Genomic DNA, 20,682 nt, shown 5'->3' on the forward strand with positions numbered 1-20,682 from the left:
GGGTTTAACACGCCCCTTCATTGAATAAAAATGGAGTGGGGGTTATACACTGTGCTATATATATGAGTCCTGAGCCCCACCCATATCATTACTGTGAATACAACCATGCAGTGTGTAATGTAGATAGTTTTCTAAGTAGTGTCTTAAACCTGCAAAAATGTGTCAATGTGAAAATTGTTGGGAGTCTTTTGAGGATGAATTGCTCTTAAATATTCATCATGAACTCTTACATAGGCCTAATGAATCTTCAACACCGATGGAATATGAAGATTTCGTTGAAGACCCCTTCTTGCAACAGAATAGATCAACAGTTATACAGTATGCACCACCAAACCAACAATTGTCAGTAGAAATATTAGCTCAAGCATTTCCTAAAGCAATAGTAAACCATTTCAAAATTTATAATAACAATTATGAATTGTCAGATTTTATTTTAAAAGCTAAACCCCTTATCATAAAAACACTAGAAAAGGAACTAACCAGACTTAATTTTATCAAATTCGGCTTGCTCTTGGACACTAGATTTACAAATGTGCAAAATGAGGTTTCCCCGTGGGGGTTTATAACACGAAATAAATCGATCATGGTAACCAGTGATATAGAGGCTGAAGTCGACAGTTGCTTACAAGAAATTGTTGTTAAAATATCTGAACATGAAGGAAGAGGATCTGGGTGGTCTTTGCTAAGTGTAGACAGTTTAGATATACGTGTACATAAACATGGATATGGTGATAGAGGTAGTAGTTTCATTCCACTGCCTAAAAAAATTGCTGATACAAGAACTTGTATAAATGTTCAAAATGAGGACAATGAATGTTTTAAATATGCAGTTTTAGCAAAGTTTGTTGAAGATAGGAATGCCTATAGACCTAGCCGGTATTATAGTGAAGTGGCTCATAAATATAATTTCTCAGGTTTGTCTTACCCAGTGTCTTTAAAAGATATCAAGAGATTTGAAAAACAAAATCTTAATTCATCTGTTAATGTCTATGGATTGGATGAGTCTAATAATGTTTTTCCCATTCAGGTTACATCTCATGAGCGTAAAGACCATACTGATCTTTTACTCCTCACAAATGGTAAAATCTCACATTATGTATACATCAAAAACTTTAATGCACTTTTATCAAGACAACTATCCAAAAGGAAGATGAGACTCACTATTTGCAAACGTTGTTTTTGCTATGTTGCCAAACCATTTCAGATGGTTGGTAAGGAATGGTTACTTGACCACCAACGTCTCTGCAATAGTAAGGATGAAGTAAGGGTTAAATTACCTCCCCCTAATAGAGCTTTTATTAAATTCAACAAAACCGCTCAACAATATTGAATACCAATTGTTATATATGCAGACTTTGAGTCATCATTAGTTCCTTTGGTTATAGATGAGTGTGATCAAAGTAAAATTAAAAAAATTTCAATTTCATGAACCAAACAGCTTTTGTTTAATGCTTAAATCAACTTTGGATGAAGATCATCTACGTCGGTATGGGTTAACAACCCAACCACTTGTATATCGCGGTGAAAATGCTGCTAAGACATTTGTAGATAACCTGTATGATATAGCTAATAAGGTAGAAAAAATGTATAGTTATGTAGTTTCGATGAACAATCTTCAACATGATGAATTGACATTCCATGAAAGTGCGGATAGATGTTACCTTTGTGACTTTAGTTTTACAGAAGACAACAGGCGTGTGCGTGATCATGATCACCTGACTGGTTTTTACAAAGGCCCTGCTTGCAACAGGTGTAACATTAATTTTAAATTACCAAAGTTTATCCCTGTAGTGTTCCACAATTTAAGTGGATATGACTCTCATTTCATAATTCCTGAATTAGGTAGGGACAAAGGGGCGATTGATGTTTTAGCTACAAGCACGGAGAAATTTATAAGTTTTTCGAAAAAAGTGGGTAAAATAAAATTAAGGTTTGTTGACTCTTTTAGATTCATGGCTTCTAGTTTAGAGAAATTGACAGCTAATTTGCAAAGAGAACACTTTATTGAAACTCAAAAGATTGTTGCATCTGATAAAATGGATTTGGTTCTTCGTAAAGGAGTGTACCCTTATGATTATATTGATAATCCTGAAAGATTCAACGAGACGTCACTACCACCCATTGAGGCAATTTACAGTCAGTTAAATGATTCTAATATTGACCCTGAAGACTATCAACATGCTTGCCAGGTATGGAACGAGTTAAAAATGAACACCTTAGGCGAGTATAGTGACTTTTAGGTGAAGTTGGATGTAACACTTCTTTGCGATATAATGGAGGAATTCCGTAACACCTGTATAGCGGCCTATGGATTAGACCCACTACATTCATACACCTCACCTGGATTAGCTTGGCAAGCTATGTTAAAAGAAACAAAATGTACATTACAGCTGTTAACAGACATTGATATGGTTCTCATGATTGAATCTAGTATCCGTGGAGGGCTTACCCAGAGTGTTAAACGACATGTAAAAGCAAATAATAAACACATTCCAGGCTTCAAGAAGGAGGATCCATCAGTTTATCTAGGGTATTTTGACGCTAATAACTTATATGGGTGGGCAATGTCAAACCCACTTCCATATGGTAATTTTCAATGGATTGATCCAATATTATTAGGTGATGTGACAACTATCCCAAAAAATGGCGACACCGGATTTATAATGGAGTGTGATTTTGAATACCCATCCACACTTCATGATCATCACTATGATTTACCTCTATTAGCTAAATCCGAAATACCAACAGAGGGAAAACATCCTAAGCTGATGATGACGCTTAACGACAAGAAACGCTATGTTGCCCATTTTTGGGTTGTCCAACAAGCCATTGAACTCGGTCTAAAATTAAAAAAAGTTCACCGTGTTTTACAGTTTAATCAATCATGTTGGTTAAACACATATATTGACTCAAACACAAAAAGAAGAGCTGCAGCATCATCAGCTTTCCAAAAGGACTTTTTTAAGCTGATGAATAATGCGATATTTGGAAAGACCTTAGAAAATAAAAGAAAACATAAAAATGTTAAGTTAGTATCGGATCCCAAAAAGGTAGAAAAACTTGTAAGACAACCAAATTTTAAATCATCTATTATCATAAATGAAAATCTTGTTTGTGTGTTAATGGACAAAACTACTATTAAAATGGATAGACCTATGTATGTTGGTATGTGTATACTTGACATTTCAAAAACACACATGTACGACTTTCATTATAACAAGATGGTTTCATTTTACGGAAGAGACAATATTGGAATTATATATATGGATACCGACGCATTCCTTTATTGGATCAAAACTCATGATATGTATGAAGATTTACGAACATTTATGTATAAAGACGATTTCGACTTTTCTGACTACCCTATGGATCATCATAACTATGACAATGGTAAACACAAAAAGGTGTTAGGAAAGTTCAAAGACGAAACAAATGGAATCCCTTTGGAAGAAGTAGTAGCACTGATGTCGAAGCTATACTCATTAAAATTATACACTGGAAGTACTGACAGTGATATTGGTGTAATAAAAAAGGCAAAAGGAATCAAAAGTTTATATTTGAAGAAGAAACTCAAGTTTGAACATTTTAAAAAGTGTTTATTTGAAAACCAAGTTCATGTTGCAAGTTTCAAAACAATCAGAAGCTTTAACCATAGACTATATACAATTGTGCAAGAGAAGACTGCATTAACATCCAATGATAACAAAAGATATATACTCGAAAATGGTATTGATACACTTCCTTTTGGACACTATTCAATTGTAACAAATTAACCTAATACATCCAAACTTTTCCTGTCCTAGATTATCCCAATATCCTCCCCGTAAAAAGGAGGGGGGCATTATACCCTGCCCCCCTCTTTTTTACACATATTTCAAATGACCTTGACCTATATAACCAATTGATAATTATCAGGGATGTCCATTATTACGACTGACCTGTACAACGGATGTTAAAATTAATTATGGTTTCTAAATGGCAAATTGTTTCTGAAATTCACAAACCTGCAAGGAAAAACTTTCCAAGGAGGAATACAATACTAAAAGGAATTAATGACTTATACCAAGCGGATCTAATTGAAATGATACCTTACAGTAAATTTAATAAGGGATTTAAATATATACTGACAGTGATAAACTGCTACACAAAAGTTGCTGATGCCATGCCTTTGAAGGATAAAACCGGAAAAAGTGTGACCAAGGCTATGGAGACAGTTATCCGGAGGGATAATAACGTTATCAAACATTTGCAAACTGACGATGGAAAAGAATATTTCAATAAGGACTTTTCAGTGCTAATGAAAAAATATAATATAAATCATTATTCAACAAAATCTGAAAAAAGGCTGCAATTATCGAACGATTTAATAGAACAATAAAAGGAGATTTGTTTAAGGAATTTTCAAATAGAGGTTCTTATGTATGGATTAATATACTTGGAGATTTGTTGAACAACTACAACAATAGGTTTCATAGAACCATAGGTATGACCCCAAGTGAGGTAAATGAAAATAATTCAGAACAAGTCTTGAACAACATTAAAAGAAATACACGCCCAAAGGTTGAAAAGATTTTACCACGTAAATTTGTTGAAGGTGATAAAGTTCTTATAAGTAAATATAAGGGGATATTTAGTAAGAAATATCTACCGAACTGGACTAACGAAGTTTTCACTGTTTATAGAGTGCAACCGACATATCCAGAAACATATATTTTGAAGGACAATAAAGGTCAAATTTTACATGGAGGTTTTTATGGTCATGAGATGTTAAAATCTTCTACAGAAGATATTTACCTTGTTGAAAAAGTTTTAAAGCGTGAAAAAGATAAGGTTTTGGTTCGCTGGCTAGGTTTTGATAAAAGTGAAGACACTTGGGTGTCTAAAGAAAATATTATATAGAATACGTCATTTATGAAACAACTATCACAGAGTGATGTCATGGAGATTATACACAATGGATATTCTTTTGAAATTGAGAATATAGACAATTTAACTGTAGATAATGTAAAACTCAAAGAAGGAAGACATGGTAAACTATTACCCGATAGTGTAAGGGCTATTGTAAGTGGACCATCCAATTGTGGGAAAACTAATGTTGTATTTAACTTGTTAACAAACCCACATGGTTTGCGGTTTAATAATGTTTATATATTTTCAAAATCATTGGCTCAACCTAAATATCAACTATTAGATAAAATAATTTCAGACGTAAAAGAGGTATCTTTATTCAAATTTGATGCAAGCAGTGAAATACTACAACCTGGTGAATCTAAACCTCATTCTGTATTCATATTCGATGATGTGTCTTGTGAAAACCATGACACGATAAGAAACTATTTTTCCATGGGGAGACACAACAGTATAGACTGTATATACATTGGTCAAACATATAGAAAAATTCCAAAACAATTAATAAGGGATAATGCAAATGTAATTATAATTTTTAAACAAGATGAGATGAATTTAAAACACATATATAATGATCATGTAGGTGTTGATATGCCATTTGAAATGTTAAAAACAATATGTTGTAAGGCTTGGGGTAAAAAATATGGATTTGTTGTAATTGATAAGGATCAAACTATAAAAAACGGGCGATATCGAATAGGGTTTGATAGGTTCGTTATAATACACTAACAGTTATAAACCTTATCTATTAGTAGATTGAATTTCATCTTGAGAACATGGGTAGCCAAGAAAAGCTTATAAAGGAAATAAAAACACTAAGTGATTCCATTAGAAGAAAAAACAGGGCTCTAAGAATGGGAATAAGTGAAAGAGATAGGTATTTAGAAACAACATTTAAACCTATCATTGAACCCATAAAAGACTTGTCACACACATTTTCTAAATCAATTCAAACTAAAGATAGTGAAATGTTACTACCTGTATCGAAATCAGAAGTACAAGATGGTTTAGAACCAGTAACGACTTATAACGACTACGAGGATTTAGAAGAATTTGAGGATGCTGAGGAGAGTGATGAATCAGATAAAGATTCTAGAGAAGGGGATCAAACTTTAGAAATTCCTGAAGAATATGAAAGTATTAAGAATGCAGATATTAATCCATCTGAAATAAGTAAATTGGGAGAAAATATAACTTCTAAATCTGTGCTTGGAAGGAAGTATTTATTAAAAATGTTACATTCTACAAATGCTAACAGAAAATACCATGTGTATGGTGCTAGACTTGAAGAAAAAGGACTAATGATTGGAAATAGTAAGCTAGACATTGATGAAAATGATATTATACATGTAGGAAACAAAAAATATAAGGGGACACCTGGTTTATTCGAACTTATATTTAAAAACAAGCCTGGTAAATATAATAAAAAAGATTTAGTTTTATTTAAAAACATTTGTGATAAAACAAACCTTCATAGAAAAGGTTACAACTCTAATTTACCAATACATAGAAACCAATCTGTTAAATACACAACTATCATTTCAGAACTATTCCCATCACAAGTCAAAAGAGTTAAAAGAAGGGCAATGTCATCAATCGACATTGATACAATTCATAAGAGAAAAAGGAAAGATGATATTTCAACTTATTCTGGCGAAGGACTATTTAAAGACTGCTCCAACACTAACGTAATATATTACAACAATGCAAACAAATTAATTGATAGAATGAAATTGATACGTGAAGCTATTGAAGCTGGTCATTCAGGGTTAGAAAACGAATGGGTAGCTTTGGTAGATGAACTGCGCAATCGAGGGATAATTGAGTAATACTAATAAATGCTATTTATTTATTAAAATTATAAAGAAGTAATTGTTGTGCTAATACACTGTATTGTTTGTGTAAAAAGCTTACATAGACCAGTTTAATTACCAGTGTTTATTAAACAAATCATATAAATTAAAAGAAAAACTATTTATTAATCATTCGTTGATACATATTTATAGAGTGCACTCTTCATTTGTGATTTTACTATAAAAACAAATGTTAAACCACAACCGTGCCATTCGCAGTCGAGAGACCTTCAAGAGAGGAAGGGGAATAACATCGACGGCACTTTCTATACTAACTAAACCAGTTGGAGCATTAGTCAACAAAGCGATTGATTTACTGCCTGTGGAATTGCATTTAATTGGTGGTTATCAGTACTGTGGTCCTGGAACAAAATTTAAAAAAACGCCTTGCTAGAGGAGATCCGGGAATAAATAAGCTCGATCAAGCTTGTAAAGAGCACGATATAGCATATTCAAAATTTGGTAATTTAAAAGACCGATTAGTAGCTGACAAAATACTTGCTGAGAAAGCTTGGCAACGTGTAAAAGCAAGTGATAGTAGTATTGGAGAGAAAGCAGCAGCGTTAGCAGTAGCGGCAGCAATGAAAGGAAAACAGCTTTTGGTGGAGGAAAAAGGAGAAAAGGAAGACATAGTAATGTTAAGAAACATGGAGGAAATATAAGAAGGAAACGAAACAGAACTTCTCATAGAAAAAAAAGAACAAACCTACAATTTGGTCTATGATAAAGAACGGAGGAGGGTTATATCTAAGGCCATACCGTGTTTATTAAACAAGAGGAATAAGTTGATAATTCCGGATAAATCCTTAAGCAATATTGAGCTTTTAAGATACGCTAGCTGTTTACGCATACCTTTCTTCAGAGGTGTTTTTATGAAGGATGAACTACCATCTGAAGTAAAATATAACGAGACTGGTATAGTGAATCTTGATAATGCTAGTGGTCCTGGCACTCATTGGGTTTGTTACAAAAAACTTGGTGAAATAGTTTACTACTTTGACAGTTTTGGGAACTTACCACCTCCGAAGGAACTTCTTGAATATTTCAAATCTTCAAAAATTGTATACTATAACTATGATGGACAACAACCAGAAGATACATCAATATGTGGCCATTTGTGTTTAGAATTTTTAAAGAAAATCATTAGTTGTCTATAAATAAGTGGTAATTAACCTATAGCATTCAGTTATGTCTCAGACCCTAACACTATCAGGTAGGAGCTCTGTGCTCTCTATCGATTATTTCCCGCCTATTGAGTTGAGTTCTCTTGATGAGTATGAAATCGGTCTTCTCAGTTTTGAATCGTACAACTCAATACTAAACGTTGATGAAACAAACAACCTGTTTCATTTCGATAAAGATAAAGTAATAACTATTCCAAAAGGTGCATATGAGGTGCAGGACATAAGAGACTATATACAAGAAAAATTCCAAAAAATAACAACAAAGGAAAAGAAATACTATATCCAACTAGGAACCAACAACAATACTTTAAAATCTATGTTAAAGTGTACTGTGGAAGTAGATTTTTCTAAGCCTAATTCCATTGGAAAACTATTAGGATTCGGTAGTATTAAAGCTGAACCTGGAATCAGTTATTACTCAGAAAACGTTGTAGACATTTTTAAAGTTAACACAGTAAGAATAGATTGTAATATAGCCACCGGATAATTCATTAATAACAAACAAGGTCATATGATTTTCCAATTCTTTCCCGCTGTACCACCTGGTTGTAAACTGGTAGAGATACCTAATCCTGTAATTTACTTGCCAATTACTACCCGGACAATCAGTAACATTACACTAAAAATCATGGACCAAGACAATAGACTTGGTAGATTTCAGAAATGAAAGAATTACAGTTTGTTTACACTTAAAGAAAAATAAGTAGTGTGAAAAAAACCATTTACAATTGTGTTTCAATATATAAGTAAATTTCTTTTGGAAAATCATTATTATGTTTGTACACATTGAAAGTTGAACACCTGAAATGATAAGGCATCACGTTATTGACAAATTCGGCCACTCTTTGTATGCACAAAAACGTGAGAGACGAGTAGAGCTGGAAGATGATATTGACGAAGATGATGAAGATATTAAAAGATTTAGGGTTGCATCTGATTATGAAACAGCACGTCAGCCGGTAACAAAAGGCTATTTAAACCGTTACTATGTTAATAAACTAAATTTAAAAAATGTGGAAGAAAAACTCGTTAACATAGATGAAAAGTTGGACAAATTGAAAGAATTAAGCGATCAATTTTCCACATTAACACGAAAGTTGAAATCTTCTAATGACGGTCTTGAGGAAGCGGTAAAAGAAGTAAAAAAGTCAATTTCTCCTCCTGAAGGATGTTGCTTTGATGCTAAAAATAGAAGAATCACTAATGTTGCTAAAGGAATCAACAAAGATGATGTAAGCACTGTTAGCCAAACATTGACATACGACCAGGAAAAAGATATATTTAAATGTGGTGATAAGGAATTCGACTTGGTTGTAAATAATCCATTAAATCCTGTAATAATAGCTAAAGATAGTAGTATAAGTGGATTTGCAACTTATCGTGGTGAAGATTACAAATTTCACACACATGTATATCGGGTAAGAAATCGGCTTATAACATACATGGGATCAAAGTTTGTTTGGAATGAACAAGAACGCATTATCAAACCTGCATATGATGGTCATCAACCTGATAATTTATCGAAATATCATTCTGAACCCTCGATATCAAATTAGGAAAATTCTTCACATATCCTGTTAATAAGTAGAAAAAATCAGATACTTTACAGAATGAATAGTAGTTATATTATATCAAACATCTTCATTTATATTTTAGATGAAACCAGGACCCCTTTGATTCTAGAAGGAAAGCAAAACTTCTGTTCATTTTCTTATGTTAACACAGTTTATGAATAATGGGACTATCCTTTAAAAAGAAGAGCACTGGTGATTTAAGAGTTAGTAGGCCACCTGCATCAGAAGAGTTAACAGTTGAAAACATAAAATTTCTACAGGATATCGGTCTGCATGTAAAAAATAATGGATATACTGGATATAACGCACGGTCCAACTTTCGACGAGACTCTATGGGAAAAGGAGTATCACACCCACAACCCCTACGCTTCATCGAAATTAAACAATAACGATGAAATTAGAATCCCAATCCAACAGCAAGATGTCTACACCCTTCCTTCTGAGAGTTGTTTATACATCGAAGGAACAGTAACAAAAAAGGATGGAACTATAGGAACAACAATCCCATTCGTTAGTAACCCAATGGCTTTTCTTTTTGATGAAATAAGGTATGAAATTTCATGAGTGACCATAGACTCTACAAAAAGAGTAGGAATATCTAGTACACTGAAAGGACTATGCTCATTATCACCAAACACAAGAAATTTACTAGAGGTTGCTGGATGGGTTCATCCCAGTTCAGATTCCATAAAACCTAACGCAGATGGCAATTTTGATTTTTCTGTGCCGTTAAAGCTGTTACTAGGTTTTGCTGGGGATTACAATAAGATATTGATTAACGTAAAACAAGAATTGGTCCTGTTACGATCTTCAAATTACAAAGACCTTATCATAGCTCCTCAATCAACGACCGAAGAAGCTTTGGAATGGAAATTATACTTGAATAAGATAGTCTGGAGAGTCCCACACCTGAAACTGACAGATGAACACAGGATTACACTTTTAAGGCAGTTGAAAGCTGATCGTGACATCGTTCTACCATTCAGAAGCTGGGAATTGCATGAATACCCTATTCTACCGGAGACAGAAAGACATACATAGACTGTAAAGACTTCTAATCATTTGGAAAAACCTAGATATGTGATAGTTGGGCTGCAAACAGACAGAAGGAGTAACATAACTGCTGATGCAACGTTATTCGATCATTGTAAACTTAAAAACTGTAAACTGTACCTTAACTCTCAATTCTTCCCATACGACAATGTAAATGTTTCTTTTGGAAAGAAGCGGTATAGTATTTTATACGATATGTATGCTAGATTTCAATCTTCATATTATGGCAAGGCAAACACAACTTTACTATCCCCAACTGAATTTATTTTAAAAGCTCCTATCGTGGTTATTGATTGTTCAAAACAAAATGAATCCGTCAAATCTTCTAGTGTGGATATAAAATTAGAAATGGAGTTTGAATCCAACATACCTTCTAATACAAGTGCGTACTGTTTGATTCTTCATGACAAAATTGTGACATACACTCCTTTAACAGGTATAGTAAAGATGGTTTTATAAACCACAGCAAGACAAGTTGTAAATAGCAGGCACTTAAACAAGGATTCAGTATATATTTGTCAGTGGTTGAAGCAACATATAATACGGTAGACATGAATTCTGTAACGGACAAAGAGAAAAGCAGTACCAAAGTGGAAGAAGAGGTGGTGGTTGGAGGAGAAGAATATGACGCAAAAGTTAAGCTTTGTGAAGATGAACTATCAGAGTTTCTAAAATTCCATACTCAAGATAACAATGATTTGAACACTTGTGAAAACAATGTCTTTGCATCTAACTCAGTTCTAAAGAGGAAGAAAACCCCCGAAGACGACCTTCCTCTTAATATGTTGATGGATATTTTCCTCCGTATATTTTACCCAATTTCAAGATGTATGACTAATGGCATTGCAATCGGATTAGTGAAGGACTTGTCATACACACCTAACGCAATTTTGAACCATGGATCAAAAATGTTGTTGTTTTCGGAGAATGCATGGGACTCATTCATAAAACATTTGCACTTAATCGAATGTTATTTGGCTAAAAACATGTTTGGTAAAAAAACGGCTATTCGGTTATTGGATTGTGACATAGAAATAGATATTTATAAGTATCGTGGAGGACAGCAAATACGTTTCAGAGACCTATCAAAACATGATATTAAGATTCAACTAACATGGGAAGAATTTTATGTTTTGAGTTGTGCCACTTCACCCGTAACAAGATACATGAAACAACTAACATTTTCAAGCTCTGTAATAAAAGAATATTTAGTGGATGCTATGGATCAATACCCCGACTCCCAGATTCTACACGGACCGATCGATACATCAATTTTTAATCGAATCTCCTATGAGGTTGAAATGTGGCGGAGTATAAAAGACTATGAGATTTATAAGACCACAACAAATTAAGTAAAAGAAACTATTGAAGAAACACAGCCCATCTAAGTGTGTAATGGTTTGAAATAAAAAAAACTAATTTAACCTCGTGGGGTAGGCCTACTGGGGATGATGCCCACGTTAAATATACATCAACGCGCCTTAACTGTACGGCCTGGTATAGATATAAAACCTACCGTGGTGTGGAAATCAGTTACTTAACAATCTTACCATGGAGCAGAGGGTATGGTTCTCAGACAAAGTTAAAACAATAGAAGAGAAACCATGTGTGATTGAGTTCCAAGCTTTTCGTGGAAATACAAATGAATATGTTGTTAAGGAGTTAGTAATTTTAGATTTATTAACATACGTTGTCTATCCCTTTATGTTAAAACCACCACATCCTTTTAAAAAACTTAATACCAAAGCCAAGTTAACTAATAAATGGCTTACTAGGAATTTTCATCACATTGCATGGAACGAAGGTTTTTTAGATTACAACACCATCGATGATGTAATGTACCACTATTGTGCGAAATTCAACCGTATATACACTAAAGGTTTGGAAAAACGAAACTGGATTCAAAAATATACCATTGGCAACGTGATTGATGTACCGATTGACTCACAATTTAAAGTGTGTTTTGACAGTATTTGTCTTGCAGGCAAAAACAAATGTCATCGTCAAGGTCATTGTGCTTTAAAAACTGCATACCGTTTAGCATCATTCCTAAACCAAAAGAAGAGCTGTGGTAGTGGGGGAATCGATGGGTATAAATATGAGGAAAGTGTGCAGACAACACATCAGTATTGTTCTAGCCTAAGAAAGGAAAACACCTATAGCTTAGCCGATAAAGATGGCATCTCAACTCCAGAACCTTGTTGATCAGTTCAACACTCATTCAAAGTCAAGTGTTTTAATTACTAAAAAGTGTTCGGAACTTAAGGAACAAAAACATTATATTGTGCATACAATGAAGAAAATGGAAACATCTATTGGGGATGCTATTTTAGTCTCCTTAAGCGATGCACCTTTTACTCCAGGAGATGAACCAAAGTTCCAAATGTTTCTTCCGAAACGGTTTGTCAACATGTTACAGAATGAGGATCTACGCAGCATAGAACCTGGCTCTCTCTATTTGGTGTCTCATGGAGTTAGTGAAAACAACTCTACAGAACTGTCTCTGCACTGTTGTTAGAATATTGTACATATGATTGTATATAAATAAAATGTTATAAAGTATGATGTTAGTATTTTGTTTAAAATACTAGCTGATGTTAGTATTTTGTTTAAAATACTAGCATGATATTTTTTTTAAACTAATATGGATGACCTTGGCCTAAATCAGAAACAAAATTTTACAAACAATTACATACGAGCTAACCCCCACCCCTCTTCTTATTTGCGTATAAAACGTTGCTAACAGTTGGGCTTTAATAATTTGGATCGTAGCAAGCCATCTAGTACCTTAACATGTCTGCAACCATTTTGAAGATTAAGACTGCCTTTCCAAACTATACCCACTTTCAAACTAGGCTGAATTCTTTTGAAAAAAGTCTACTTAACTCTGTCGTAAACAATTCCAAATGGGAATTATCCGAAGCTGGATTTTTTTACACTGGGAAGAATGATGAAACTATATGTTACTACTGTGGAGGAGGATTAAAGGATTGGCAAGAAGAAGACGATCCATGGCAAGAACATGCGCGATGGTTTCCAAGATGTCCCTTTGTGATTGTTAACAAGGGACAAGTCTTTGTGGACAAACATTCCAAGCAAATAAATAACAATGCTATAGTTAAAAAGAGATGCTCAACCAAAGGCTTGGGAACAAACGAACCGGTGCAAAAACAACGCTCGGAGTGCATAGTATGTTTGTCCGCAGAAAGGGAAATTGTGTTTTTACCTTGCAAGCATTTTTGCAGCTGCATTACGTGTGCTCTAAGTGTTGACGATTGTGTTTATTGCAGAACCCCTATTATTTCTGTGATGAAAATATTTATGGTGTAATACGAGGCCTCCTTCGGAAAGATTAGTGGTTGGGGTAGCTAGGGGGGGGATTGACTTTACCTATAAATACATGAAGGTAGTTACATGCTTTCAATCGTTCTGAGGACTTGCTAGAGGCAACTTCAGCTCAACACAACAATCATGTCTCTCAAAGTTAAGTTTGTCCAGTACGACGATGTTTACATTTCAACCTACCATGACATTGAGGTTTTTCCTGAAGAGTTGAGAGTTCTAATTGCAAGTGGGTATGCAATTACAATAACAACAACAGCTAACAGCACTCTGCTTCCAGACTACGGAGCTTACAAACCACCATGCCCCAATCGAAGAAAATTTGATACCGACCATTCATCAGCATTCAACATATTATACGGAAGCAGCAGCTCTACGACGAAGAACGATTCCAACACTTCTTAGATTTAACTTAGATATAACTACTGTACATTATTATTACTATTTATGATTGTAATAAAAATAAATGAACAAATAAAATAAAAAATATTCTGCACTATTTATCCATTAGTGCAGAATATTTTTTAAAAACATATTCAAACGACCTTGACCTAATAACAATACCGTCTACAACATCTGTGATCACACACATCACCAGAGTACATGCCCAGCCCTGACTACGATACTCCCCATCTCTAGATACTTACCTAATCACATTAATTATGACGTCATGTGATAATAACCGTCCTTCCCTCTACTCATACTATGCACAATTTCCAGTAGGTCTGAATAGAAACTCCCTAAAATAAAACGAAAATATCCAATAAAATTCACAGCACACATAATATAACGTTGGTTTCCTGACATCATCAAACGAATCGTCCACACCTATCCTTTATATCAATTTCACTGTATCATTTGCTAAATAAATAAGTGTAAACAAAGAAAAGTAAAAACAACAACATATAGTTTGTTTTGACTCAGCCGTTTGGTTAAAATAACATTCATTTGAAAAAAAGAACTGGTTACATGTTGAAGGAATTAAAAAAGTAAACACGCTAGTAAAGATAGTGATAGTCTTTGTTTATTATCCATACTGTTATCAGTTCTAATATCCTTGATAATTAACCACCCTCATTGAATCAATGTACATCGTAATTACCCATATTCACATAAAATGAGGTTACTAACATGTCGTCAATCAGTCCTCTATTGTCGTGGATGACTATAGTTTCGGGGTAAAAATCCCATTTTCAAAACTTCTCTTCAGTCGTCATATGTCAAACATATTCTCTTGCACAAGCTGTCGTAAAAATTACTTCACACATACTCATAAACACATACGAAAACATTTATAATTACAAATCATGTACATGCGCATGAGGCCGGCCAAGGACAAAACCATACTGCGGGGTTTGATAAAAGTGTAGGTTAGCCGATGCCTCCTTGATGGTGTTGACCTTGGGGGAGGGGAATCAGCTGTTTATCTCCTCTATTGTTCTGTAGTTTTGTCACTCTGTCAAATAAAATGTTTGATCCAAAATTTAACTTCTCGTTCAAACCATCATTTGGGGAATTTTTGATTGCTTACCTTTATTACATTTGTGTAATAAAAAAAAAAATAATTTAATTATATCGAAATATTAATTATATTATTTGTCAAGCAACAATATTATGAACGTAATAAAAGGATGATTTTGTTTCTACAAGGAAGATGGTTTTAATTGTTTATTTATTTCTAGGTCACATGGCAAGAAGCAAGTGACAACTGCCAAGCTAAGGGACACAAACTAGCTGTTGTATTCAATCAAGAACAGCAGAAAAAGTTTGAAGAAGCCGTTAATAGATATGCAATAAGTTTGGGTGAGATAAAAATACTATTTTATTTTTGATTAGTAGTGTTGATTACAAAGCCTAGTCTAGCAGTTACATATGACTAATAACTTATTTAGCTTCGTAGCGAAATATAAAACAATACTTTAAATGTGGTATCATAAATTTGATGTTTTTACTACCCGCCCCTTTTAACATATTCTCTCGGCAATCTTTCAGGTATTGAATATTCAGTAATATTCGTCAAGTTTTTACTAGCACGGGCACCTAGTTTTATTCATTGATCACAGTAAGCTATCTGTATACGAGTACACTATAAACATCACGATGATCGGTAAACAAAGATTTATCAATCATTATAAACAATTTCAGGTAGACAGATAGACTAGGTAAATGAAAATGTATATTGAATTTAAGTGAATAGAACAAAATAGGCACTGATGGTGGACTCTTCTTTCACAGTCTAGCCAAAAAACGAGTTTTGATCCAAAATGCAATCATACAACTTTACCTCCGTACCTATTTAGTTCCATGATAAACGTTATACTACAATCATGGTCTATCCCTACAATTTGTTCCAGGCTCTCGCATCGTGGAACTGTGGATTGGTTTAAAATCTGAAGACAAAAAGTTTAAGTGGATGGATGGAACTGAGCTGGAGCTGCCTGATTGGTTGCCTGGAGAGCCTAACCTTGTGGGAAGAAGGGACTTCTCTGAGGTCTGTGTGGAAGCCGTACCAGAAGAGAGCAACCGACCTCTTTGGCCCGGCGGCAAACCGTATCAGTGGAACGACGGCTGGAACTGCTTTGAGACGAAGCGGTATTTCTGCGAAGAAGAAATCCCCAATCGTTATTAAAATTTAAAATCGTGTTTTTACTATTTCAATGTTGTGATAACTTATAAAAGATGAAAACGTAATTTATTAAATGTATTGAACATAACAATAAATAGTAGTTTTTCATTATTTGTGTGAGTTAACACGAAATGTTTCTTTATAATCTTTGATCCTATGTTTATGTGCACATGTGGGATATTTTTAACGATTTTGAACTAATTTTGAAAATATACATAACATCTCAACGTTACAAATATTTTTGCAAATTTCCGCTGTGAATTTTCTTTAGTTTGAATAGTGCTTCTTTACAGCTTAATCCGTAATTGAAATATTCCGACTATTCCAGCGGTTGTATGTTTTATTTTAATGTTCTGTCCATTGCTAAGAATATAACAGTCTTACACGTTTTTGTTTTGATAAAGAAGCGCATAAATTGTTGTATATTATAAAGAAATAACATGTACTCAGGATAGTTTTTTTTTCTTGCGAAAACAACTCTTTTTATATTATTCAGTATCCACGTTTTCAAAACCTATGAAGTGATGTAGTTGGTATTTCAATGTAAACAAATTGCCAATTGACAATTAATAACTGCATTTATTTTATTTGTTTTGTGTGTTTCTACGCCAGTGGCATTTTTTACGTTTTGAAAGGGAACGTTCCAAACCCTGGTCCTGTTACTACCTAACGTCGACCTTTTTGTTAGATAGCATCATTCATAGCCCAATGACAAATAGCATCTGGGTCTGGAAACGATCTCGCTTGGATTCGAACCAGCGAACTTCCGATTTGAAGGCGAGCACTATAATCACTCGGCTACCCAGACAATTAATTGCATGCCTGGAATTTGTTTGTCCATTGCTATGTACCATGAAAAGAAAGTTGATTTATGTTTTAATGCAAATCTTTATTCTGTAGCAAAAACAAATTAATGTAAACAAAGTCATATGATAAATAAAAGAAATTAGGAAACAGTTGGTAGAACACAGCACCTCTCCTCTAAGTTTTAGAATCACATATTCATTCTTGTAACCGGTTGTTTTTTCCTTGAGCTTCTTCTTAAAACAGGGTTTGAGGCTTCACCGTTTGGTAGAGGAGCTAGAGGTTGGTTAAAGCGAGCTTCATCTTCAGTATGGTTGTTGAACATTGCTCCCTGAAGTTCTTCATCTTGAATAGTAGACCCTAGAGGAAGTTTGATATTGATAAAGTAGTCCCTGTCGTCCTTCTCACCGCTTAAATTTGAACCAACCGATCTTATTTGATCAATGTGTCTCCTATAGGTGGAATTTCCAGATTCAATATTATAGTGGCGCGTGCCCAGTTTTTGTAGAATCCTTCCAAATCTCCACTTTTGTGGCGTTCCGTAGATTCTAAAAGAAACAGAGTCTCCTTCTTTAAAGTTCCACCCATAAGATTGTTGGATAGTCTGGTCATTTGTGCAAGTATTTGAAGAGTTAAGAAGTGTCAAATCAAGCCTTGACCTCAACGGTCTGCCGATGAAAAGATGAGCAGGTGTTAACCCTGTAGTTGCATGAGGTGTTCTCCTATATGCCATGAGAAATCTGGCAACCTTTTGGTTAAGGGTACCAGGTTCATCTTTCATAGACCTAAGGGATTGTTTTAAGGTCTGAACATATCTTTCGACCTGCCCATTGGTAGCTGGATGATATGGAGCAGAACGTTTATGGCATATGCCATTCAGTTCTAAGAAGTTTTTAAATTCTTGAGAAGTATATTGTGGACCGTTGTCTGAAACCAAGATAGGTGGAATGCCAAAATTGCTGAAGAATGTTCGCAGGCAGTCTATGGTTTTGTTTGTAGTTGTAGAATTCATTGGAATAACTTCTGGCCATTTACTGTACGCATCCACAATAATTAAAAAGTAGCTGTTCATAAATGGTCCAGCGAAGTCAACGTGAATTCTCTCCATAGGGTTTTCAGGAGCAGACCATGGATGTACAGGTACTTTGGTTGGATCATTACGATGCTCTTGACAATTTTTGCAATTTCGAACCAATGTTTCAATATCATGGTCAATATTAAAACCACCAGACATAGGAGCGAGCTAAAGCTTTCATCCGAACCATACCTATATGTGCTTCATGAAGTTCTTGAAAAATTTTGTTTCTTAATGATTTTGGTATTACAACTCTATGTCCTTTAAATAAGCACCCCATTTGATAACTCCATTCTGATTCAGTGTCTCTGAACTCGCTTGAATGGTTTATGAGCTTTCCTTCATTAAGAGCTTCATAGATGTCTGACAGTTCCTGATCTTTTTGAGTTTCTTCTGCTATTAGTTTGCTTGAAACGGGAAGGGTTTGGAGTTGTTGTATTTCAAAAACATAAACGTTGTCTATTTGGTTAACATCTTGGCAAATATTTGAAGGTAAACGGGATAAGGCATCTGCGTTGGCATTTTCATCAGTAGATTTGTATTTGATGTCGAAATTAAAAGCTTGGAGGAAAACAGCATAATTTTGTAATCTAGTAGCTGCTAGAATTGGTATACCTTTTTTGTTACCAAATATATATGTCAATGGTTTGTGGTCGGTGAAAAGAGTAAAGTGATGGCCATACAGGAAGTAATAAAAACGTTTTACAGCAAAGTAGATGGCTAATGCTTCTTTCATTATGACACTGTACTTCATTTCCGAGGAGTTTAATGTTCGTGATGCCATTGCAATAGGTCTTTCAGACCCATCCGGATAAACATGTGAAAGAACGACTGAGATGCCATGCTGGCTTGCATCTGTAGCTAAGATGAGTGGTAAGTTAGGATCAAAATGAGTAAGAAATATGTCTGATTTCATTTCCTCTTTAATGTTTTGGAATGTTCTTTCACAGTCTTCAGACCAAAAGAATTTCGTAGATGACTTGGTGAGATTTATAAGAGGATATAATTTCTCACTTATGTTTGGAATGAACCTTCTGTAGTAATTAATCAGACCAAGGACGTGTCTGACTTCATGTATGTTTGAAGGGCGAGGCAAATGGTCAATAGCTTCTGTTAGTTTTTGAGTTTTGTGTATCCCTTTGTTGCTAATTTTATACCCCAAATACTCAATCTCATTTACCATAAAGCTTGATTTTTGTCTATTAATTCTAAGATTGTACTGCTTGAACCTCTCAAATACCTGTTTTAAACGGCTAAGATGCTGTTCGTTAGTGGTGCCTGAAACAACTATATCGTCATAAAAGACTTGTACCCCTTCTATCCCTTCAACAACTTTCTCCATTGCTTTTTGCCAAATAGCAGGAGCTGCAGATATTCCGAATGGTAATCTATTATATTGGTACAAACCTCTGTGTGTATTTATTGTCAACAAATAACGATCCGACTCTCTTATGGGCATATGAAGAAAAGCCTCCGATACGTCAACTTTACTGTAAGTGATACTGTTACCAATTTTAGATAAGATTTGTTCAATTGCTGGAACTGGGTACTCAGGGACAAGAAGAGATGGGTTGAGTGTGACTTGTAATCACCGCACAGTCGTATAATACCATTGGCCTTTACTATTGGAACTACTGGTGTTGCCCAGCTGCTGTAATCTACTTTAGAAGAAATAATACCTTCTCTTTCGAGTCTATCAAGTTCTTCCTTCACTCTAGGAATGAGTGCAAAAGGAACTGATCGAGCTTTCTTAAAAACTGGTTTAGCATCGGGTTTTAAATAAAGTTGTGCTTCCAATCCCTGAAGTTTGCCTATGTTTTTAACAAATAGGTCATTTTCATATTGTTTTAAGAGATTTTCCAAGCCCAAGTTATTTTTGGAACTCAGTTGGTTGATTTCTTGCCAGTCAATTTTTATTTGTTTCAACCAATCCCTACCAAATAGAGTATCACGGTCTCCTTCCACAATGTATAGAGGTAAAACTTTGGTCTGTCCATGATAGTTAACTTTTACCATAGTTTTACCTATTGGAGAAAAACAGTGTTTATTGTAATCTCTGAAAATAACATTGCTTGGTTGCAATGGTCTGTGGCTTGGAAACATTCTTTTAAAGTTATAGTGCGACATGATTGACGCTCCAGACCCAGTGTCTAATTCCATTGTAGTTGGTCGGTCATTAAGATTAACTTTTAGCAAGATCTTATCATTTGAACCTTTGGAATTATACAAAATATCAAAAACATTGTGTGGGATCATGGACACA

The 20,682-nt window shown here is 34.5% G+C and overlaps 1 protein-coding gene across 1 annotated transcript; it reads left to right on the plus strand.

Moving 5' to 3' along the window:
- The first annotated feature begins 11,123 nt into the window (after positions 1-11,123).
- LOC129005535 (asialoglycoprotein receptor 1-like) lies at positions 11,124-16,543 on the plus strand. Its single transcript, XM_054434443.1, has 4 exons — positions 11,124-11,376; positions 12,936-13,045; positions 15,597-15,717; positions 16,269-16,543. The coding sequence occupies exons 1-4, from the start codon at positions 11,124-11,126 to the stop codon at positions 16,541-16,543; spliced, it is 759 nt and encodes a 252-aa protein (XP_054290418.1).
- The last annotated feature ends 4,139 nt before the right edge of the window (positions 16,544-20,682 follow it).

Source organism: Macrosteles quadrilineatus, unplaced genomic scaffold (genome assembly GCF_028750875.1).
Source record: "Macrosteles quadrilineatus isolate MER2022 unplaced genomic scaffold, UCM_ALF_1.0 Scaffold_23__1_contigs__length_1887923, whole genome shotgun sequence".
Lineage (NCBI taxonomy): Eukaryota > Metazoa > Arthropoda > Insecta > Hemiptera > Cicadellidae > Macrosteles > Macrosteles quadrilineatus.

Excerpts from the sequence above, each read along its gene's own strand:
- LOC129005535 (XM_054434443.1), top strand. The coding sequence starts at position 11,124 with ATGAATTCTGTAACGGACAAAGAGAAAAGCAGTACCAAAGTGGAAGAA. Across the intron at positions 13,046-15,596 it reads TCTATTTGGTGTCTCATGGA|GTCACATGGCAAGAAGCAAG; the intron begins GTTAGTGAAAAC and ends ATTTATTTCTAG. Across the intron at positions 15,718-16,268 it reads TAGATATGCAATAAGTTTGG|GCTCTCGCATCGTGGAACTG; the intron begins GTGAGATAAAAA and ends AATTTGTTCCAG.